This window comes from Puntigrus tetrazona, chromosome 8, assembly GCF_018831695.1.
Source record: "Puntigrus tetrazona isolate hp1 chromosome 8, ASM1883169v1, whole genome shotgun sequence".
In the NCBI taxonomy this organism is placed as follows: domain Eukaryota; kingdom Metazoa; phylum Chordata; class Actinopteri; order Cypriniformes; family Cyprinidae; genus Puntigrus; species Puntigrus tetrazona.
In genome coordinates this window covers 3,828,167-3,851,472 of record NC_056706.1, presented here as the reverse complement: position 1 = coordinate 3,851,472, position 23,306 = coordinate 3,828,167, and the positions used below count along the sequence as shown (strand labels likewise).

The window sequence follows — 23,306 nt, the reverse complement described above, 5'->3', positions numbered from 1 at the left end:
ATACACTCACAGAAAAAAATACACCAGCTGGGCCAGTACCCTTTCAGAAGGTACATAAATACTAGTATTAAACACTTACATAAAGTACAATATTACATATATTGTAAAACATGTTTGTTGTAAAGGTATTGCAGTTTATGTTTATGGAATGATATATATATATATATATATATATATATATATATATATATATATCTATCTATCTATCTATCTATATATATATATATATATATATATCTATATATATATATATATATATATATATATATATATATATCTATATATATATATATATCTATATATATATATATATATATATATATATATATATAAAACCTACAAATACATTTATTAATATATATGCACTGTCAAACAACTAATTATGATTAATTGCATCCAAAATAACAGTTTTTGTGTACATAATAAATATGAGTTTACTGTTTATACTTATGTATATATAAATACAATTATTACAAATATTCTGAAATATATATGATTTCTCCTATGGTGTCTGTTCTTTTGTAATAATGAATGTTCATGTCCTGTGAGCGGTCAGGCTGGCAGTGAACCTGCTAAATGATGCACAGACGAGCTTCTTCCTTCCTTCCCCTGCTGCGTCTTTCTGCACTAGTTATCTTGTGCTCATCTGAAATGCATCACTTCTGCTCCATGTATTATTTTCCCACTTCCTCTTTATTCTGTGCATAATGTAACGTTTCTACAATCGATGAGCTGTAACTCTCTCTTTCCCCCCACAGGGACTGACAGATAATTTCATTTTCTCATTGTGCATCATTGGATTGCATTGCTGCGTGTGTGTGTGTGTGTGTGTGTGTGTGTATGTAGAGACCCTCCTCCCAATCAGAATGGCCCTGCGCTCCCCCTCCCGTCTCCCACTCTCCTCTCCCTCCATATGTGCGAGGAAGATGGTTGCGAGCGGCGTGGGCCTGTTTTAATGTCGCACATCCTGCCTTGATCCCTCCGGGAGGAAGAGGAGGAGAAGAATCCCTCCATTCGGGTCAATTTCTCTCTTTCGCTCACTCCTACATTTTTGCGTGATGCTGCTCTCGAGCCATTCAATTTTAATGAGATTTTTGTCCTCCAGATCCTGTGGTGGGAGGAAGAGACCTGGAATCAGCCAAAGCAGAGAGGTGAAGCTCCCTTCATCCATCTCTTCATTCACCAGGTTGACATCAGGTTTTCAGGTCATTTTCCTATAGGCATCAGCTCTCTCAGCTGTTCATCATGTCCCTTTTTATCATTTGAAATGTGTTTTGATGTGTGTATTTAAAATGACCATGGCATTATTATTTTCCCATGGTAATACCATGTGTTGCTAAACATACTACATTTTTCTTAAATATATGTGCATGTGTTTTTAATTATATATGCAGTATAAACAGTAAACTCAGTAATATTTATTATGTACATAAAAACTGCTATTTTGGATTATTGACAGCACTAATATATATATATATATATATATATATATATATATATATATATATATATATATATATATATAAACCCACATATAATTGCTTCATTGTAATGGTATTATTTATGGTGTAATGTAAATGAATAAATGTGAAGCATGATAAAGTATAGATGATATATTACCCTAGAGTACCATATAAAAACAATAACACCTCATAATAAGGGTACATCATCTAATGTACAATTAAAATAAAAATTGTATGAATTAATTCATTCATCCATTTAAAATTGTATATTTCTATATTATTCAAAAGACCTGAGATGACAGTTGTTTTTGTTAACAAATAATAGTTTTATTTTAATAGTTTCTATTAATAGTTTAAATAACAAATATTTTTTGTTAATATTATTTTATGTAATTTTGTGTTTTTGTCATTTTTAGTAGTTTTTTGTATTAAATTAACATTTAAAATTATTATAGTATATAGTTCAAAATATTAAAATAAGAAATGTTGTCTTGACAAATAAAACAGGTGACATGTTTTTTTATATATAAAAATACTTCATTTAAAGTAACGTTTTAAAATTTAGTTTGCTATAATGACCTTTAATTAATTGTATTATAATTTTAATTAGTGTGTAACCATATAAAGTATGTAACATGAATTTTAGTATCATAAATAAAAGCAAAAATGTTCTCTGAAACTGTTTCTTAAAGTTAATTAAATTAATAATTTTTTTGGTTGTTTGAAAAATGTAACATAAAATACAATTAGAAATAAAAAATTTAAGTATTCTTTTTATTTCAGCTATTTTTTTATTTCTCATTCTATTTACAGTTAAGTTGCCTTTGTACTAAAGTAAACACAAGAAATAATTTAAAAAAAAAAGACAATGGCAAAGCGCACAATAAAATAAAAAAAATAAATAAAAACTTACACTAAAAATGAAAAGGTAATAAAGGTATCTCTAGTGATATAATATGATGTCTGTGGTGTCCCTCCGGCTCCAGCATGCAGCATCACTCGTCTGAGGTGGCCCGTCTGTATCAGACCGAGTTCATCCGGAGCGCTCGGGCGGTGGGTGTGCTGTGGGCCGTCTGCACGCTCTGCTTCGCCGTGATCGAGGTGGTCATTCTCATCCAGCCGTCGTGGGTGGGCACACGTGAGCTGCACTTCCGGGAAGGGGGTCCGGCTCCTCCGACCGGGACGCTGGGCCTCTTTGAGGTCTGTATGGAGACGGACTGGCCCGTCCCAGAATGCCGGGGGTCTCTCCACACCCTGACCCCGCTCCCTGCCTTCCAGTCTCCCGCTGTGCTGGTCTGCATGTCTCTGACCATGGTGTGGGCCAGCGTGGGCTGCCTGTGTCTCTTCAGATTCTGCAATGCAGCAACCGTCTATAAGATCTGTGCTTGGCTGCAGCTCACAGCAGGTGAGACCCTTCAGCTCATCTCTCACTCAAACTTTTGGGAAGATGCATGCAAATGCATTTTCTTCTAATATGCGTTTATTTTTGCTCAAAGACTCCCAAACGATTCACTCAACGATTCATTTTTCCAAACCCCTCTTTTGCATGCCGCTAATCTGCAGTGATTGGTCGACTTCGTTTAAAAGCAGCGTGCAGTGCTGCTTTGTGTACAGCCGTTACCAGGGAAACTGTTTTTTAACACGCCAAACTTTTCTCTGCAAAGCTGTAGTACGTGAAGATATAGCATATCTGCTTTTCACGACCTGAAATCTAAAATAAATATGCGTGTGTGTTTTCGCCGCAGGCTTCTGTTTGGCTCTGGCGTGTGTGTTGTTTCCAGACTCCTGGGCTTGTGCTGAGATGCGGGCGTTGTGTGGGGAGCGTGTGAGTAGTTTCTCCCCGGGAAACTGCTCTGTGCACTGGGCGTACATACTGGCCATGCTGGGGGTGCTGGACGCTGCTATACTGGCCACGCTGGCTTTTGTTTTGGGGAATCGCCAAGATGCCCTGCTGCCAGAAGATGCAAAGGATGGTGACGGTAAACGCTTCACGCATTCTAAAATCTCTGAAAACAATGAACGATCCACTGAGTGACTTAAGAGAGTAGTTTGGTTGGTTAATGGTTTTGAAACTGAACCATAGTTTCTTTTTTCAGATAATATAGTAAATATTTCTACAATAAATACATTATATTAAATAACATATGTGGTAGTATTTATAAATAAATAGGAATATATCAAAATATTTTTTATTAATTTGAATAGAGCTGAAATAAAATATTATAAACATTATAGATGTAAATATTAGATTAAAAATGTAAGCTTTTGTAAAAAAATTAAAATGTAAAAAAACTGTGAAATTAAAACTGTCACATTAATTAATTATTATGAAAGCTGATAAAAATATTAATAAACATTATCGTTGCATATTATAATGATCATACGATACTATAACAATAATGCTGGTTTTATACTGACAAATAGTATGTAATAAATGTTGGGAAATTATTATTTTGTAATACAAATATGCAATGACAATTAACTGTTAAATCTGCTTGCTTGATTATTTTTTCCTAAATTAATTAAAATTACTAAAACTGAAATAAAATAAATGAAGGCTTTACAGAAATATTTATAAAAAGTAACATGAACAAAAATGCTAAAACTTAAGCTAAAAATAAAGCTGAAAGTAAAATAATTATTATAATAGAATATAAATGATAGAAAAACGTTTTATTGATAAATAATATGTTAATATTTTGCCAACAATAAACATTATTGCAAATTAAAGGTTTTATATATTACAAACATGTATGTATATATATATATATATATATATATATATATATATATATATATATATATATATATATATATATATATATATATATATATATACTTTCCTTGTGATTGTGACATTGTGATATTAGATAAGCTGTACTATTTGCTAGTTTGTTCTCTAGACAGAGATATTTTAATCATGTTGTTTTCTCCTCTCTTCAGTGACTGGCTTGTTACTGGCAGCATAAACCAGGACTGAGCTGTTCTCAGCAGTCAGAAACTGCTGATAAGACAGTAGTCTGGTTTCTCTGGGGATTGTTCTTCTCTCCTGTAAGTCAGGTCACAGTTCTTTCTCCTCCTCTCAGCTGACCGTTTCATCACGTCGTTTGTGCACTTCTCTTTCGACACATAATGATGACATAAAACGTGTGAAGAGATGCTTCTCTCTTCCCCCTCAGCATGATGTCATCATCCTGTGAATTCTGCTTACATAACCTGTCTGCATAGAAACAGTCACCTGGCAACAGTATCCGAGTCCTCTCTGCCCTGGCGGAGGAGCATTACTGTGATCTTGTAATGGCGGCTCTAAATAGAAAAGAGGAAAGGCCATTTTCTTTAGTGCATTTCCAACTGTCTCCATGACCTGCTGCGATTCACAAACGGATCGCATCAGTTTGGTTTCCAGTTAAATAATGTTTTAAGATGTGACGTTTTATACTGTGTTCTGGACGTTTTGTGCATGAATTTAAGACGAGGACTGGAGTAGTTATATATGCAGCATTATAATACTGTGAATCTGTTTAGTTAGTTTTGTTGTTTCCTTTGTCAGTAAGGTCTAAAATTTGTATTTGCTGATTCGATCGCCTTTAGGCTAAAAGTAGCAAATGCAATGCATGCAATCAGTATTTGCCTTTTTTTTTTGTCCAAGAGTTTATTTCTTCAGCAAAACAGATTTGGAGAAATTTGGTATTGCATTACTTGCTCACAAACACACCGCTTTTAACTCCACAAGATGTTAACTGATGGAGTGTTGTGGATTATTGTGACGCTTTAATCAGCTGTTTGGACTCTCATTCTGACGGCACCCATTCACTGCAGAGCATCCATTGTTCAGCTAGTACCGTAAAGCTACATTTCTCCAAATCTGCTTTTTTTTTTTTTTTTTGCATGCCACTGTTGCATTTGTCTTTAGCCAAATATAACGAATCCCTGTCTTAGTTGTTATTCTGTTTATATGCAATGTTAAAATGTCATTTCTTCGAACCGTCGCATTAAATGTTGAATGTGATGTAACTTTTAATCCACTTCCACTGCAAAAGCAATGCAAAGTTCTAAACAAAATATCGGTGTTCACATACACTTTATTAGCACTTACAGTGATTTTTGTTGTTTGACAAAACTTGCAGTGCAGAGATATGTATTTTTGTACAAGATTTTATGACTGCACAAATATCGAAAAGCATTTATATATACTAGGAGCCACGATTTCCTTCACAAATTCATAATAGTCAGATTACAAACCCAGAGGGCAAGAAGTTGGGACAGTGATTAGTATCAGACAGAATGTTTCCAAGCCAAGTCAAGGGACAAAAAACACTTCATCAAGCTCGAATAGGATGCATATGACATTAAGAAGATGGTACACCACTTTAGATAGCCATTCAGAGAAAGAGAGGACAGGAAACTCACTTACAGCAGGTTTGACATTTAGACAGGCTCTTTTTGAGTCTAAACTCCTGTAGCGCTGCCTCTTGCCGTATAAAGCAGCTGATCTGATGTGTTGTGCTGTTTAAACCTGTACCGGATATCTTATGCAATAAATAGATTCCAATCGTTTTTTGTCTCAGTCATTTGTTTCCAAGAAAAAAAAAATCTATAACCAATAAGCAATAGATATAGGAGTAGATATAGCAATGTCAAACATTGAGCTGATCTGATTAATAAGTCAGTCTGTAAATATAACAAATCAGGCCTGTTTCATTAGACTGATATAAATGATTTAAGCATGTCCTGTTTATATTCATTGCCATTTGGATCAAAATGTTCCTGCTCAAAATGTTGGATGCTGTAAGAATGTTTTAATGTTGATAGAAGTCTATTGCTAAAGGCATTTATTTGGTAACACTACAGTAAATTAGTAACATTAATATTGTTACGTGTTATTACAATTTAAAACGGCACTTATTTTGTATACATCATTTGTAAAAACCTTGATACATTTTTTCAGGATTCTTTGATGAACAGAATATTAATTTATTTGAAATACATACTGTATCTTTTTTAACATGATAAATGCCTCACTTCTAATCACTTTAATGCACTGTCGTTGAATAAAAGCTTGTTGGAATGAATATGTGTAAATAGAAATATACATTTCTGACCCCAAGCTTTTGAACAGTTGTTTAAGTAACTTAGACCATACAGTGTTTGTAATTATCAGTTGCCTATATCGCTAACCATCATAATTTAGAAGAGCGAGCTTCAAGAACAGCTTACGTTTTCAAAAACCTCCAAATGCTAAAATACAATAAAAAGTGTGTACGTCTGCTCGGACCCTGACGTGACGCTAAGCACTTCTCCACGTCAAACTCGTTTTAAGACATCGCACACTCTACGATCGAATCCGTGTGTATGCACGCTTTATAAATGAGGCCCCTGATAACTATTTAATCTGGCTGTCACATAATAAAGAAAAATAAATCAATATAGCATCTCTGAAATCGCTTTATTGTCCATCTAGAGCTGCCATTCAGTTACACAGCAGAAATACTGAAAGCACAGAGCGAGTCTGCTGTTATAGCTACTGCTGCTTGGCTCACGATATAAAACCCACTGACAGCTGTAGCAAAGCTCTGATAAATTTGGAGCTCTGTCGAAGCACAGTCACACTCCTTTCATCTGTTGAGAAACTGTTGAGGGATTCTGGGTCGGCGAATGGCAAACTCTCCCTAATGCACATGACAAAACACTCTTGGACGACCCAGATCATGGACCAAGTTGGAGTTATCAACAGCATTTCAACAGATCTTATTCATAGGTAAAAACGGTTGGCGTGACTACTTGTGCAAGACAATAACTGACGATCCTATCCGTGTCTGTAATTAAAGCCTGTACTATGGAAGCCTGTTTACCCCATGGAATAAAAAATAAAAAAGTAACTGAGACTTACGATCTCGGACCGTTCTGAGCTATTCTGAGGAAAAAAAGCAAAAGCTGAAAAATTCAGAAAGCAGAGAAGAAATTGAGAAAAACTCGTGAGTTTAAACCCCACAGTTTAGTTTGTCTCGCAACTCTAAGTTAAAAAAATTTAGCTAAAAATGAATTAAAACTAACTCTTTGTAAAACTAATGTAATTGCAAGAAGGTCAGAATATTGTGCAATTCTGACTCAGAATCGTGAGATGGAAAAGCTGAAATCTGAGCAAAGAAAAGGCAGGGTTTTGAGTTCATAAATCTGAGAGAAGGATAGGATCTCACAATGTTGTACATTTTTTTTGGCATAAACAGCCTTCCATACTGTATAATGTAGCCACAAAGAAGAAAAAAAACATATTCCATAAGCTGTTATGTGTGTGGGATTTATTATAGCATAACATTGAAACAGTAACATCATATCAGAGTACCTCGGCAAGCAGGCCTTGATTAGATTTAGGCAGATGACATTGAACGCTGGCGTATCTGTAAGCAAGTGAAATGTTGCAGTCCCTCTTTCTGTCTAGATTTCCTTCTGTTCCCCCAAACATTTCCTTGTTATTCCTCTCACTTTCTCTTTAGGCTGGCAGGTACTGCAGGATGTGCTGTGCGATCAGAGCGGGGTCGTAGGTCAGGGCTCTGCGCTTGCGGCTGTGTTTTTTGGGGGGTGGCAGGTCAGTGTCTATGCGCTTCATTCTCTGCAGGCCGACGTGTGGTGTTCTGTTGCTCTGGCCTGTGACCTCGTCGTCCACGTCACCGTCGAGCCGTTTCACCCTCAGCAGTGATGCCTCGACCTGGGGGGAGGGGCCAGGGGCGGAGTCCAGGGACCGGCGGGAGCGCTTTAGGACATGTCCTCCAGATTGCTCCATGTTAGCCACAGTACTCAGATCCCGTTTAGCACGCTGGTTTGAAGGGCCTCCCTGATTACCACCCGAAGCCAAGCTGGAGAGGATCTTCTCAACAAGGTACCTTTAATAATACAAAAAAAATTGCTTAAAATTGAAATTCACCATTGACACCATTTCCTTCATTAACATTCCTAAAATAATTTTTTGATACAGGGTAATTGTAGTATTATTTAGATACTTATTTTTTTAATATTAATGTTTTGAATTAGCTTTTTTAAAAATATGATCAGGTTTTGTTTGAGTTAAATATTTTTAGTAATTTTATGTGCTTTTCTCATTAGTTTTTCTTTCATTTAGTTTTTCCATCTAATAAATGTATTTATGTTTCTATACATTTTCTGAATTAATTTTTTAACTATATTTTTAGACTGTTTAGAAATTTTGTTGTGTATTATTTATATTAGGCTATTATTAATATTTGAATGATTTGATTTCTTCATTTTCAGTTTTTAAATTGTAATTTTGTATTATGCAAATGTTTTTTTAATTATTTCTAATCTTAGTTAAATTTTCCCATCTAATATCTTTATTTTTATTAAGAATTTTTGATTAACCTATGTACAATATTTTCAGAATTTTTAATTTTAATTTAATTTACATTTTTTGACATTTTGTTTTGTGCTTTTCTATTTGGTTTACATAGGGTTGGTTGAGTTGCAATTTTTAATTATTTAGTTATTACTTTTAGTGTTTAGCTTATGTCAGCTTTTTTTCAATCCTAGACTGTATTTTTTTTACATTTAAGTAACAACTTTTTTAATAGCTTATGTTTTTGATAATAACCTTGAATCTGAGGCACTGTTCTGGTCACTGGTTTTATTACCTGAGCATCTCTTGGTCTTTGTCCTGCTCTCTCTCAGGAATCCTGTTGGTGTTCGGAGCGAGTCCAGCCTGCATCAGTCTCTCCTGCTTGTAGCGGTTGAGTAGAGCCTGAGTAAGCTGAGGATCCAGAAGACCCTGCCACGAAGCCTGGGGCTTGGCCATGCTCACGGCTTGCTCGGTCTCATCGTAGTCTGGAGGGTACGGGCCCTGGAAATCGCCCCCCTCCTCCTCCTCTTCCTCCGCTTTGCCCTGTCCGTTATTCTGTGCCTCGTTCAGGAGCCGCAGCATTGATGCCAGATAAGCTGCTTCCTGTTCCCGCTTCTGATCGTTCTCCACCAGTCGCTGGAGGGCTTGTCCAAGGCCTTGAGCTCTCAAGACCTCTGGCTGGTAGTACAGATCATTGCTCCGACTCCTGAAGTCAGCTGCGGGGTAAGACATCATCTGGGCCTCGTAGGGCACCGAATCCCGCAGCTCTCTTCGCAGGCGGACTCCACCTCCTCCACGCATGGCAGAGAGAGGCTGACAAATACAGACAGGAAGACAAAGAAATCAAACAGATGACTCGTGAACAGGTCTCGTTTCTATGCTGAACAATATGCAAAGACAGATTTCATTTATGAATACAGTTGCTTATTATTCAAAATATTCAAATGACGCAGCGTCAATTATGTTTTCATTCAAATCATTAAATGAATAGCCCAGTAGCTTTCATTATCACAATTGGCGCATATAGTAAGATAATAGCAGGAGAAGAAAAACTTCGAAACAACGTTAGACGGAACGATATAAACTAAAGGAGTATAGAATACCCAAGTCGTGTCACTCGTATAGTTTTGAATAGGGAAATATGAAACTCTTAAAATGGCCGATCAATCACAAGAGGCCCCGCCTTCTAAGTAAAATAGCCAATCGCTAATCAGCAGTTAGAAGTTCTGGTTGCTACAGAAACAATCAGTAGTCTGAGACGTGCGCATGCGCACTGGCTGATGTCGCTTGAGAAATAAGATTTCTATAACGCCGTTTGAGCAAAAGAAACAGATTTCAGATGTCAGATTTCATTAGTGATTCGAAATATGAAATTTAATCGTAAGCTTAGTGAACATTTTGGGAGAAATGTTTCCCAATGCAAAGAGATAGGAGTTGCACTTGGATGCCCGAGTGGAATTTCAAAGATGGCTGCCAAGTGACATGACTTGTTTTAAAGAGACTTTCGTATAAATTTAACAAGGGATGGAGTGGAAGATGAAGTTAGTCTGCACACAGGTAAGTAGATGGTACATGGAATGGGGACCTCCATTCGTGTACAAATGCATATATCCCTGAGAGATTTGGGTACTTTATTTTCTATGTTGTCAGGGGACGCTTTGTCGTTGTGAATAAAAAAAATTCCAGGTAAATATTTGTAGATGCTTTAATGGAGTTAATTTGTTTTGGTTACTTCAGCTAAAGTTTTTCTTATTGTTATTAATTCATAATGAGTAACTGCAAAATTAGTTCCGTTACATGGACAGGTGGCGTGCTTTTGGGTGTGTTTTTTTCAGTTTGGTAGCTGTAGCTTGGTGAAATGATGTTATTTAAAATAGTTTTACAAATACTTGAATGGATTTAGGTCATTTAGTTTGGAGAGTTGAAATTTCGGTGTTAAACATTTCCGAGTTGATTGTAACACTGAAAGAGTCATTTTAACACATTCAGAGTAAAATGGCGTTTGGTGTTGGAGTTATTTGAACATCAGTGTTAAAACAACTCCGTAAAGATGTAATTAGACACCGCCCACGCTGTTCAAATGGCCGCTGGTGAAATCCACGAAGACGCCGCCATTATCTTCGAGTTTGTTTAAAAGGTAAGTTACCTCATCATAAAATCATACTTAAGCATTTGTAATTTGGTGATAAGTCAAGTACAGTAAAATGTACAATACTCGTGCCGTGATACACTGCACATAAACGTTATATTAAAATTTGGAAGTAAACGCACACACAGCCTGGTTATATTATGCACACCGTGGCCGCGGTTTGCTATGCTCGCTCATTTCTATTTAATTAAAACAAGGAATCAAATTATTACAGTGTGGCCACAATTTCATTAAAATGCGGGACCGAATTAATACATCGAATGAGAATTTTCTTTTACAAAGCCTTGTTTATTGTCAGGACTAGCACCGTCGATGACGTGATTAGCTAGCTACTGAAGCTGTATAAAACTTTTATAAAGGAAAACGTTAGTTTTACAAACTTAAAGTGATTATATATAAAATAGAGCGCATTTAAAACATTCACCTGATGCGTTTATGTAGTCTATAAGACTTTTATATATGCAATAGACACGTTGTAGACATGACAGTAAATTGCGCAGTACTTTTTTTTCCATTGCCGATTATATATTTGATTTTTCTTAAAACATTTTGTGGTTAAATAATCGGCCCTGTTGATAAAGTACGGTGCAGCGTGCCTGCAACGTGACTGTTATTGCACATCTGTACATTGTGATATTACTGCGATGTTGTGCATCCATTCATACAGTACTTTTTCATTTACATCTATTTACAATGTCAAACTCTTTTGCACGTTCCAGGTGAAATGTTAGTCCAGATAAAGTACAACCAACAGCAGAAGTAGGTGAAGCTGGATTGCATTGAAGGGAGGTTTGACACATGCAATTTCACCTTGTTTTTTACTTGATTATAATGACTAAGAATTTGACTTAAATACGATAAATTGTCTATTGTCCTAGCTGTCGTGTTTTTGACTCATTTGCTTACATGGATTTATCATATAATGTTTTATAATAGGGGATACATTGAAAGAAAAATCTTAAATTATACATATTTACATTATGCTTGCATCATAAAGACATTTTTATTCAACATAATTTGTTGTGAAGCAAGAAAGGATGTCAAAGTAAAAAAAAAAGAAAAGAAAAATCTTTTTTTTTTAGTCATTGAGAGATTTTGCTTGCCACCAGATGCAAACATTACATACAAGGATGCAACAGGGACAGAAGTTGATGCAGAAATATTCAGTGACCTCAAATTAGCAACAGTATCAATATCAAAGATTAAAATCAAATCGTCATATGCTTCCCTAGCCATTGAGTTGTTTGAACAATCGCTTTTTATAATGTTGTTTTCTGTGTCTAGACATAGTTTGTGTCTGATTTGCAATGTTCATTTCAGCTTTAGTCATGCTGCAGTTTGGAGGAGCACTTCAACACTTCATCCGTACCTTCTTGCTGTTGGACGCCAGAAAACCTTTCTTTTGCAATGTGTTAATTTGACTTTAAATTGCACTGCAAGTAAGAATTAAAAATAAACAAGTTAATGGAAATTATTTTGTGTGCTGTAGTTTATTTAACAATATTTTGTTGCTCTTGAGACTAAATGGAACCACCTTAAGCATGCAACTCTGAACGGTGTTTTTTCTGTTTATCTTTTAGTGTTATTTTAACTCTTTTTGAGTGAAATTAGGAACTCTGGCGTAGTGTTAACACTTTTAAAATAGTTAAATATTTAATTTAACTCCAGAGAGTGTGGAGCTATATAAACTCCGAAAAAGTGTTGAAATCTACTCTTGTTGTTATGTAGGCTATTGTTTAATAATTCAGTGCAATATCATGCCATGTAATAATGTAATCTTGATGAATGGCAGTAAGGGCAAATGGTTTGTTGCTTCTGACGCGCATCTGCCTTTGAGAGCACAGAAACGCACACCTCCCACTTCAGTGACGCTTTACATACTAATCATTCATGCACTGGAGAGGAAGCATTAGTAAGCATGTTTTCCTCTCCTCTCATCTGCACTCCCATCCTCACGCCTCCACTCCGTCCCCACTGAGACAGACATTCAATTACACTGGCACACCGTCGAGAAGCAAAGAAAGATGCTTTCTAGAGCCTGAAATCACTGTAGGGTGCATAGCAAGCACATTCTGACAGCATGAGTAACCAGCTCCTCTTCGGTGTATATTAGTTCTGTCACTGGCACTGATGATCTACGTCCACCATTACTGATAGAAGACAGTGATTTCAGCAGTGATTTACGATCTAGAGCCTAGAATCTATTTCTCTACTCATGTTAGCCACCGATAAGCACTTGAGCTCAAGCCTGAGGTTATAAACAAAGTGCTGAGTCACGGCTTTGTCTTCACCCTCTGTGTGCAGCATAGTCTAAAGTGATCAGAAACAGTGCTCGATAACTTCCACATGTGCAAGTTTTGTGTTCTAGTAAAGCATATTTTGTGTCGGAATGATAAATGAAGCTTTTTCTTGCGGAGTCAGTTTCTTGGTTCAAGCTGGTATTTCAGGGCTGTTATGATTAATAATAAATGAGGCAGATATAGTGACGTCTGAAACTAAGGGAGCAGGATTCCTCCGAGCGCTGTGTGAGATGAATCAGTGACTCACTCTGGCGCATTATGACGTCCGTAGCGCTCCAGACGTACACGTTGTGTGTGTGGGAGATCTTGCTGTTAATATCACGAGTTCATGTGGTAGCGATGTCCTCTGGTTCCTTACCATCTGCTCCACTCTGCAATACTCCGCCAATGGAAACATGAACACCTTTCTGCAAAGTTACTTTACTCCTGTAGGCATCAGCCAGAGTGCTTTGTCACATCAATTTGCGTATTGTTGTGTGTCATTATAAAATGTATTAGTGATCATCCGTATCAATTATTGGATTACACCTACTGAAGAAGTTTAAAAATATATATTTTATGAACCCACTTTTTTTTGCATTAAAATTAACTGCAAATGTTTACATTTTTTTTTTTTACAGTTTAAATGTACAGATTAAGTGTTATCTACTCGGTGTTGTTAACTAAAACTCATGTACATATTATGATAAGATATTAAAATAATACAAAATACAATTAGTGTTTTTGTTGTTGTTTGTTATTAAAAATCATTTGAGTGATTGATTTAAAATGAAATGAAATATAAATATTAGATGAAAAAACCTAAACATAAAAAACTTAAAATGTTTTCCATTGGAAAAAAAATAAATGTTAGAAATGTTACAATGGATCCTGACTAACTAATAAAGTTTTACTAATAACAAAATGACCAGAAATTAAGCTAAAATTAAAATGCAAACAGAAAATATAAAAAATAGTTAATTAATAGGTAAATAAAATATTAAATACTAAAATAACACTGATCCCATTCCCAATCTACTTGCACATATCGAGTGATTAAAATGTACATTTAGATGAGAGCACAAAGCACATTTTAAGTTGACATTTTTTACAGTAGAAATGGATGGATGGATGGATGGATGGATGGATGGAGGATGAGAGTGCTCTCTGTTGCCATGACAGCATTCCTCCTCCGCTTGGAGTGAAAGAGCGTCTGTTTGTTCTGCTAATGAGATTGTGCCTCCTCTACTATTGATTTTATACCGTGTTGTCCTTTAGATACAGCCTCTAATCCTTCACATTTCCCAAAATCACTGTAGTGTTTACATTCAGCTCAACAAGGCTGTGTGTCAGGGATAGCTGCTGTCCGTGGTGCTGAAGACATGAGCGCACGCTAATGACTGATACACATGCTCTTACTTCAATTCACAGCTCTTTATCAGATCAGATATCCACAAATCTCTCCAATACATCTGTACTGCTGGACTCTTGATTTTTATGATAAAGGATATAAGCAAAGGTATAGCAAAGGCCCTGTTGCCCTGGCACTATAAAAAAATGAAACATCATAGCAACACTATGGATTCATCATCGAGTCTAAACATGAATTACCTTTTTAAAATGATTGTTGCCAATTAGATTTGTTTTTATTATTCAATCAAATATTTCCGAGCAAAACCTCTTAATAAAATGCTTTTATCAGCACTAGAACTGCAGCGTCAACAAGTACATAAGAGACATCATCTGTTATATCATAGACATCTCCGGCTAAAAGATGCATGTTTAATGTGATCTTGGCTAGTTTTCAAGAACTCTTTTTTTTCCTGCATCCATTTCTGTCTTTCTGAGAAATTTCCAGAATCTAATCAGGATAGTATTCAACGGTAAAGCCCTGTTGATATGTGCTCTGTTGTTGCCAGGCAATGACGATTTGTACGCCCTATTTCACGCCATCTGGCTCGACTGATCTCATTGCTCTCGGTGACATATCACTTTAACGGAAATTAACACGCAGCCAAGCACCTAAATAGCACATTGTGTACTTTCACATATTCAATATGCGCAACGATTCATATACAAATACTTGAAATGAAATAGGAAAGTGCCCCCTAAACACAAGGAAATTTAGCACTAAATGCAAACCTAGCAGCATAGAGATTAAAAAAGAAGAAAACTGTCAGGTTAAATTGTAGCTATAGAGAAATCAGGGAGAGTTAAGCACCTAATCCCAGCAAGCACACATGATAAGGGTTTGCTTTACCTTTGCTTCTGGTGTGGGAGTCTGGAACAGCATCAGGGAGAGGAAGAGCAGAAGAGAGCTGGTCAGAAGGCCCGACATCCTGGAGGAGAGAATGAAGCTGCCCCTGCAGTGAAGAGAAACGCTGCCACCGAACACCAGCACGGAGACGGACAGATCCAGACAGAGCGAAACAGAGAGAGAGAGAGAGAGAGAGAGAGAGAGAGAGAGAGAGAGAGAGAGAGAGAGAGAGAGAGAGAGAGAGAGAGAGAGAGAGAGCAGAGGGGGAGGAGCTTCGCTGCTACTCTGAACAGAGATGCGTGTCAGAGAGAGAGAGAAAGCAAAAGAGAGTGTGCTAGGGATTTTTGTGCATCAAAGCTGATGAAAATAGAAATGGATAGCATTTGTATAACAAAGCAGAAATGGAATGGGTAGAAATGGGTAGTCTACATAATGTCTGACTGTACAAAATAATAATAATAACAATTGACAGTTTCAGTATTTGGCTGTATCTTTTTTTATTGTGCAATGCAAAAATGCAAGTGAAACTGTTTTGTAGTACTACTACACTATTATTATTATTATTATTATTATTGTAACAGACCTAGTAAAAAGTAAGAACATGAAATTCATATTTATATGAAATATATAGTATGTTAAAATGTTAATTCAAACTTTAAAAATGAAGCAGAATGCAAAAAGCCACAAACGAAAAAGCTAGTGAGAGGTAGTAATTGCAGAATAGTAGAGAATAGGCATTTAATTCATGGTTATAAATTGTACTTGTAAAGGTAAACTGTGAATAAAATAAAATGTAAATAATACTTGAATGTTGAGTATTATAGTTCACCTTGTAAAAACAATAATAAAGATTCTCATGATTCTAAAGATTCGCTGACAAGCTACGCAATATCACGTTCACTACCACATGCGATCCATCTGTGATTATGCACACAAATTGCATGGCTTGTCAGGTCATGGACATTTTTCTGCTAATCAAAGAACCAGGTTTACTGACCTTTGGGACATTTAACACTCTTCCACTTAGACCACAGTCACACCTTGTCCATTATTATTATATGAGCAATAAATTATGCCAAAACAAAATTATACTTGTAGATACTGTATTAAATTGAAACCACCAATAGATGATGACAGGTCGCTGTCTTAATGAGTGAGATATTCATTCATTCATTCATTCATTCATTCATTCATTTCTTCAGTCAGTCAGTCAGTAAAGTGCTGTAATTATGAATGGGTTGTTAATCGCTGACATTAAAATGTCGAATTCACTGCTTGTTGCTTGGAGGTGCACACCAGTTCTGTTGCAGATTTTGTTGGAAAAAAATTTCTAAATATAAATAAAAACAATATTGTGTTTAAAATGGAGGCTACAATTAAAATGTAAAATTTTTACTTTATATTACCTTTTTGTTAAGCTGTTATATAGAATATCGCGTATCGCAATATATAGAATATATAGAAAATCGCATTGTGTTTTATTAATAGAAAAAGAAGTCAAACGGAACAGTTTATGAGCAGTGTGAAAGCATTTAAGACTGTTTAAAAAAGGCATAGAAATCATTACAAAAACAAACAGCATGTCTTTGATGAAAAGAGGAAGGGTTGGTTGTTTCTGGTTACTGTATGATGTTGAAATAAGGAAATGGTCTCAAACAGTTAGTAAGTTAAGTGCAGAGTGTTATGCTTTCTAATAAATGCACAAATTGCATGTATTCAAACAGCAATACAAGACATTGTGGTACGCAAAGTCGATGATAATTTGAACCAAAACTCTGTTATTTGCCAACTTGCCACTAAAGTATTAGCAGTAGGCCATGCATCTGAAAAATCAAGACAAATGAAATTTTTATTGACTTCTGTAATTACACAAAGTGCAAAAACACAATATGAGGCAAGAAATGCAATCCACTTACTAAGAGCTGGCCAGAGGGCCAATAAAAGAATAAAAAGCTGGTTCATGCCATGAAAGAGTAGAAAGTACAGCTTTCTGATGTATGTAGGGAGGTGTGACATGACTGAGTCTTAACGCTTAACAGACTTCCTCAGTGTTAACAAGAACAACAAAAAAGGATGTGAAAAGTAGAACGTGAAATGTAGCGTGGTTGATCGTTTGCATTGGCAGCAATAGTCACATCGAAGGAGGTGTGGTGGATCAAAACATATGTTTTGATTCAAAAGAAAAAAACTTGCAGCCCTAACAAACATTTCTGTTGAATCTTCTCATTTTAAGAGGTACCTTTAAGGCTGATATAATGCCTGCTTCCATTAAGTTGGAGAATAAGGAACAATATTCATATTGTAATAAAAAGGACAACAAACATCATTGAAATATGACTTCACAACAGGCCATACAGATATTTTCTGCATAGAAAATGTATTGATTTACTTTGCACTCAATTTCATTAAAATCACAAATGAGGAGAAAGCAATACCTGATTTCAAGAATAAACCAGCATACTAAAATGTTATTTGCATTGTAATTAAAATATGGCATGGAGTAAATAAAAAAAAAAATCATTTTATGATTTTAAGAGTATTACGGTTTAGCATGCAGAAGATCATTTGATCAATCTTGATTGGTTGCGTGTTCTTTTCTCTTCAGCAGCTCTGATGTCTTCTTATGCATTAATGTAGTCATTATCTATTCCAGTATTCGTTGAATCTGTTGAAACAATCAAATGCTTTCTGCTGAGTGCATAGAACGCTAACTGTGTTGTGTAGAGCATGATGAGTGTGGCAAAACACCCTAAACTTGTGAAAACTCAGCAGAAAAGAGTCACATGTCAGGAGCTAGTGAGATCTAAATGTTACTTTAATTCTATTGCACTCTTTTTGGTTGTTTTTTAGTGCTTTTCTGTAGGCTTTATTTAAAACAAAATTATTGAAGAACAAATTTTGAATATAGTTTTATGTGTGCATTATGAATGGATGAAATATTTGGATGAAACACACACCTTTAACTTTGTTCTTAATGGTGGTCACAATCACTGCTGCAGTCATTATGAAGAGACCGACAACAATGAAAGAGAAGAAACTGATGTAGAGTGGAGATACTCCTTCGTGATTATCCAAGCCATGATGATCTGCAACAAAATCTGAAAAACACAGACGACATGTTCTGTACAGTAAAACATGGTTTTGGGACACACAGAGCACATACAGTATAAGATGCATTTTAGAGAGCCTTGATCCAACATGATAGTATTAAGATTACAATAGTTCTGTTGTTTTTTTTTTAAATGTGCATTCATGTTTTACCAGACAGACTATGGTTTATGTATAGTTAAGGAGCTGCTATAAGCCATTACAAGGAAATCATTAAATACTTAACGGGACAAGAACAAAAATCTATATTTTAAAATGTTTATATGTGATTATATTGACATACATGTTTATCTGTCAAAATTCAATACACTAGCAAAACTGGTATAAGCCGTGTCTTATACAGTAGCTACAGCATATTTTACCTGGCTGGCTGTAGGTGTAGGTCTCGCTCTGACGGTTCACAACAGAATTAATCTGGTGTATGCAGGTGAAGGAAACCGGTGGGCTAATTTTCACATCAAACACACACACGTCATTTAAAAAGCACAGTGGGTTCTTCAAGGCATAGCTGTATTCACTCTTCAGTGACAGCTGGAAAGAGCTCTCAGTGAGCCTCCTTCTAAATGAACACATGATGATCATGCGCTCTCTGACCTCCATCTGCCTGAACACTGTAATATTGGGCACTGGAACATCTGAATGATGTCCATCTGAACAACACAATCAGTAATTACAAACAGTTTTCCAAATGGACAGATGTTTTTATATTGCATTTTTTTTTTTAATGTTGATAAGTAGGAAATGCGACATACCCTGAATTTTCCAAAATGGAGCTGTGATATTTGAAAGAATAAAAAAAAAGGACAGAGAGAAAAAACCTTTTTTAAAATTATGAATTTAATTTAAGAACCATAATTATTAAAAAATCTGTATGACTCTGCAGACTTACTCTGAAGCTGGTAATGCACATTTCTTCTGAAGGGGGTTTGAGCTTTAATAAAACAAAGACAGGCACAGTACACTTAACAGTAAAAAACTAACAAACATTTCAGTGCATTTACGGAGGACTAATTCTTAAAACCTGCAAAGCAGCCTAAGCTTGCTGAGCACAGAGGCTATAAAGTGGACCAATTCTAACTGCAAGGACAGTCTGGCGCTTCTGACTCACAATCTTTGCGTAAGTTACATTTTCATATTAAAAGGACCTGCTTCTTACTATTCAAATGTGAGTTTTGAGCAGAGTACATCAGTGATTATTGTTTGTTTTGCACAGAAATAATAAAATACAATATGTGTAAATGTATGTGTTTTTTAAGCTTAAACTGCCTAAACACATTGCATTACACCAAAAACTCAAAATAGTGTTCTTTTTAGCAACATCACATGACCGCTTAAAAAAAAAAAAAAGTACAGTAATATAACATTGTAAATACTGACTTGTTGCATAGTAATATGGTTTTTTCCAAGTCGGGGCTTGAGCTTTAAGAACATAAAGAGAGTTTTAAACAGTTTTAACATTTGCTAGATGGTAAATATTCCTGTTAAATGTCAGTAATGTTTATTAATTTCAAATAAAAAAAAACAAATATCAGTTATATTACTTTATTAGCAAACATTATGGCATCAGTGCAACGTTGCTTATCTACATTATGCATCATAACATTATAGTGCATCATAACAAATCTGCTGACTTACTCTGTGTCTGGTAATACACATTCCTCCAGTCGGGTGTTTGAGCTTTAAAGAAAAATAGGGGCTGAACTGATTGTTTGACATTTTAGAAGAAAAAAACTCCAAAACATTTAAGAATATTTATTCGGATTAAAAAAAGGCATTAATATGCGTCAAAACAACATTGTAAAACTACTAACTTGATGCATAGTAATACGGGCTCCTCCAAAAGGGGGCTTGAGCTTTAAGAAAATAGTTTTTACAGTTTTAACATGTACTGAAATTTGTACTGGTAATGCTAAATTCTAGTAATGTTTATTAACTTATAAACAACAACATTGCACACTTACTCTGCGTCTGGTAATTCACGTTCCTCCAGTAGGGTGTTTGAGCTTCAAAAAAATCAGTAAAACAAAGAGAAACACAGTTGCTTGTGTATGTCTAGAATAAAATAATTTGCACAGTGTACACTTACTATAGTAATTTTAACAAAACCAAATAATACAAATGGTACGTATAAGATGGAAATAAAACATACATTTGTATATAATTGTCACGTCTCTGGACTTGTGTTATTGTTTTTGTTGTGTGCCATGTTCCATGTGACCTAATTTAGTTAATTGTCTTCAGCTGTGTATAGTTAATTTAGTCATTTACCCGGTGTATTTAAGTCCTGTGTTTTCAGTTCTGTTTGTCCGACCTCGTCCTTATTTGCGTGTGGTTATCATCCTGTCTGCCTGCCTGCCTATCTGTATTTATATTGTTTATTTCGTCTTCTGAGTAGAGTAAAACTCTTTATTTTCAGTTATACTCGTTGTGTGCTCTTGTGCTTATTGCACCCCTGACAATAATATGGTGCTAGTAATATAAATAAAAAAAAACATTATGCATCATAACATTATAGTGCATCATAACAAATCTGCTGACTTACTCTGCGTCTGGTAATACACGTTCCTCCAGTAGGGTGTTTGAGCTTCAAAAAATCAGTAAAACAAAGAGAAACACAGTTGCATGTGTATATCTAGAATAAAATAATTTGGACAGTGTACACTTACTATAGTAATTTTAACAAAACCAAATAATACAAATGGTACGTATAAGATGGAAATAAAACATACATTTGTATATAATATGGTGCTAGTAATATAAATAAAAAGACATTATGCATCCTAACATTATAACATTATAACATTGTTATACTTAGGCCTACGCTGTACCCTACACCATAACCTGAGGTGCATCTCTCCAAAAATTCAATTCTACGTGGAGTGCTGTGATTGGTCTGCTAAAACCCCACCCTCTATACGTACATAAGCTATGTCTGTTTTTATGAGCACTTTAATATATTTTAATGTTGAACCTTCTTATTTAAAATAAAACAAAGAACAATTATATTTATTTGCTGCATTCACGGCTCCTTCTGCTTTTGCATATGTACCGCATGTCAAATCAGACAATGCTACACCGTAAAACATCTTGGTTGCATACGTAACCACAGTTTCCTGAATAGGGAACAAGATGTTTATCGTATATGTATGGTAACACTCCTTGGCGTGGCGCATGTCTGACGCCCTGTATCATCCCGCCAGTCTGATTGGCCAAATAGTGCTCGGAGAGAGTGTGCTTGGGCTTGCAATTGTGATCATTTCAGCCAATCGTCCAGGTAATTCTGTACATGGATACCCTGAAGCCACAGCCGGACCAGCACAGTGAACCAAAGGCTTCTTTACGATCTATGAAAGTAAGTATTCTTCAGATCGATTGTCACAAACTAGGTGTCTGGGCAGATTTGAGATAAAATTGACTCGGAGCGTGAAGATTCAATCGGTGTAAATGTAGGATTGGCCCTTTTTTGGGCACAATAAAATATGCGCAGCACCCATTGAGAAATTCCAGGCAAGCATTCCCTCATGACTAATGACTATTAGTCGAGACCAGAGACTGAAGTCGCTACTGAAGGGCTCGGTGTTCGGCAGCCAGCAGGAAGATGAGGCCTCTGGGTTTATGAGAGACCTTTGTAGCAGTACCGGGCAGGTGGGAAAGTCCTAGGAGCCCAATCCTTGCGAGCAGCAGACTGCTGTTTCACAGCATGAAACTTGTCCACCACAGCCATGACCGATTCACCAAAGAGGCGGTGGCAGTGGTGTTTGCTGAGGACTTTTTGGAAAACACTGTTTACTCCTTAGGATTCTAACGTAAAACAGAGACGCTGGCAGCTTTAAAAAAAAAAGTGTGAACATATTCTCAAAGAGTAAGGAGTTCACACTGCTCTTAGACGCCTTTTTTAGGGAGCAGAAAATTCATTGCAATGCTTTCTATCTGAAGGAAATTAAATCTGTCGAAATAGCGAGACACACAGGTATACTAGGTACATGTAGCGCTATTTGGCCAATCAGGTGATATAGGGCTTTAGACATTCGTCACAGCAAGGGGTGTGCCTATATGCAGACACCGTGTTTCAGCACATCAGTGGATGGATACAAAAACACAAAGTAAAATACCTCTTTTGAAATCCTTAAAGTAAGCTGTATATAGTAATAATTGAAAACAAACTTTACAATGTTTTATATAGACACAAAATGCTGGGCTAAGACATGAAATCCACTTACCAAAAGTTGACCGAAGGGCCAATAAAAGGCCAATATAAAGCTGTTTCATGCTGTGATAGATTGGAGACTACAGCTGTCTGAGATACACAAACAATAGTGACCGAGTCTTAAAACATGCTGATATTAATGTAGAAAGCAGAAGTAACTAGAGGTTACCAAAGACAGGCAAGTTTTAGAAGATATTAAGCCTATTATACCAAATGAAAGCAAATAGTTTATGGATGTTTACACACACCCTTTATTTAAACCACACAACCACAGATCATGGTTTAGACATTGTGACGTTAGTATAATTTTCTCTCTCTCTCTCGCTGTCAAACACACTTAGACACACACACGTTGGGTTTTCATGTTTTATGGCGTAATGGTTTTATACTGTGCAGACTGTATGTGGTATTGTCCTACACCTAAACCTACCCCTTTTAGATTAGGCAATTTTAGATTTTTTAAAAATTAAACCCTGTATGTTTTATTTTATTAAT

The 23,306-nt window shown here is 35.8% G+C and overlaps 3 protein-coding genes across 14 annotated transcripts; 1 reads left to right on the top strand and 2 right to left on the bottom strand.

Moving 5' to 3' along the window:
* The first annotated feature begins 882 nt into the window (after positions 1–882).
* Positions 883–6,020, top strand: lhfpl4b (LHFPL tetraspan subfamily member 4b). 4 transcript variants are annotated; one of them, XR_006251616.1, is made up of 6 exons: positions 883–1,018; positions 1,106–1,205; positions 2,450–2,868; positions 3,209–3,442; positions 4,407–4,514; positions 4,643–6,020. XR_006251616.1 is itself a non-coding variant. In XM_043247430.1 (5 exons), exons 3-5 carry the CDS (start codon positions 2,451–2,453, stop codon positions 4,430–4,432), a joined length of 678 nt encoding a protein of 225 aa, XP_043103365.1. In that variant the 5' UTR covers positions 883–1,018; positions 1,106–1,186; position 2,450; the 3' UTR covers positions 4,433–6,020. The 4 variants fall into 4 exon arrangements, 3 of the variants coding, with proteins under 3 accessions (XP_043103365.1, XP_043103363.1, XP_043103364.1); XM_043247430.1 differs by having other exon boundaries at positions 1,106–1,186; positions 4,407–6,020; XM_043247428.1 differs by having other exon boundaries at positions 4,407–6,020.
* pcsk1nl (proprotein convertase subtilisin/kexin type 1 inhibitor, like) lies at positions 5,528–15,677 on the bottom strand. The gene is made up of 3 exons (XM_043247426.1): positions 15,500–15,677; positions 9,107–9,624; positions 5,528–8,344 (listed from the first exon to the last, which is right to left on the bottom strand). The coding sequence occupies exons 1-3, from the start codon at positions 15,575–15,577 to the stop codon at positions 7,954–7,956; spliced, it is 987 nt and encodes a 328-aa protein (XP_043103361.1). The 5' UTR covers positions 15,578–15,677; the 3' UTR covers positions 5,528–7,953.
* Positions 15,678–17,318: 1,641 nt separating this feature from the next.
* LOC122350007 lies at positions 17,319–22,964 on the bottom strand. 9 transcript variants are annotated; one of them, XM_043246183.1, is made up of 11 exons: positions 22,825–22,964; positions 21,147–21,188; positions 20,566–20,607; positions 20,416–20,457; positions 20,240–20,281; positions 19,982–20,023; positions 19,494–19,535; positions 19,357–19,377; positions 18,967–19,254; positions 18,454–18,594; positions 17,319–18,161 (listed from the first exon to the last, which is right to left on the bottom strand). In XM_043246183.1, exons 1-11 carry the CDS (start codon positions 22,871–22,873, stop codon positions 18,118–18,120), a joined length of 795 nt encoding a protein of 264 aa, XP_043102118.1. In that variant the 5' UTR covers positions 22,874–22,964; the 3' UTR covers positions 17,319–18,117. The 9 variants fall into 9 exon arrangements, with proteins under 9 accessions (XP_043102118.1, XP_043102121.1, XP_043102120.1 ...); XM_043246186.1 differs by lacking the exon at positions 19,982–20,023; XM_043246185.1 differs by lacking the exon at positions 20,240–20,281.
* Positions 22,965–23,306: the final 342 nt, after the last annotated feature.

What these genes read in the sequence shown, in the direction of transcription:
- lhfpl4b (XM_043247430.1), top strand. Translation starts at nt 2,451, where the DNA reads ATGCAGCATCACTCGTCTGAGGTGGCCCGTCTGTATCAGACCGAGTTC. An exon ending in TTGGCTGCAGCTCACAGCAG is followed by an intron (nt 2,869 to 3,208) that starts GTGAGACCCTTC and finishes TTTTCGCCGCAG; the next exon opens with GCTTCTGTTTGGCTCTGGCG. An exon ending in AGATGCAAAGGATGGTGACG is followed by an intron (nt 3,443 to 4,406) that starts GTAAACGCTTCA and finishes TCCTCTCTTCAG; the next exon opens with TGACTGGCTTGTTACTGGCA.
- pcsk1nl (XM_043247426.1), bottom strand. Translation starts at nt 15,577, where the DNA reads ATGTCGGGCCTTCTGACCAGCTCTCTTCTGCTCTTCCTCTCCCTGATG. An exon ending in CTCCCACACCAGAAGCAAAG is followed by an intron (nt 9,625 to 15,499) that starts GTAAAGCAAACC and finishes TGTATTTGTCAG; the next exon opens with CCTCTCTCTGCCATGCGTGG. An exon ending in AAAGACCAAGAGATGCTCAG is followed by an intron (nt 8,345 to 9,106) that starts GTAATAAAACCA and finishes GTATTATTAAAG; the next exon opens with GTACCTTGTTGAGAAGATCC.
- LOC122350007 (XM_043246183.1), bottom strand. Translation starts at nt 22,873, where the DNA reads ATGAAACAGCTTTATATTGGCCTTTTATTGGCCCTTCGGTCAACTTTT. An exon ending in CTACACCTACAGCCAGCCAG is followed by an intron (nt 18,595 to 18,966) that starts GTAAAATATGCT and finishes TGTGTTTTTCAG; the next exon opens with ATTTTGTTGCAGATCATCAT. An exon ending in CATTAAGAACAAAGTTAAAG is followed by an intron (nt 18,162 to 18,453) that starts GTGTGTGTTTCA and finishes TTGTTTCAACAG; the next exon opens with ATTCAACGAATACTGGAATA.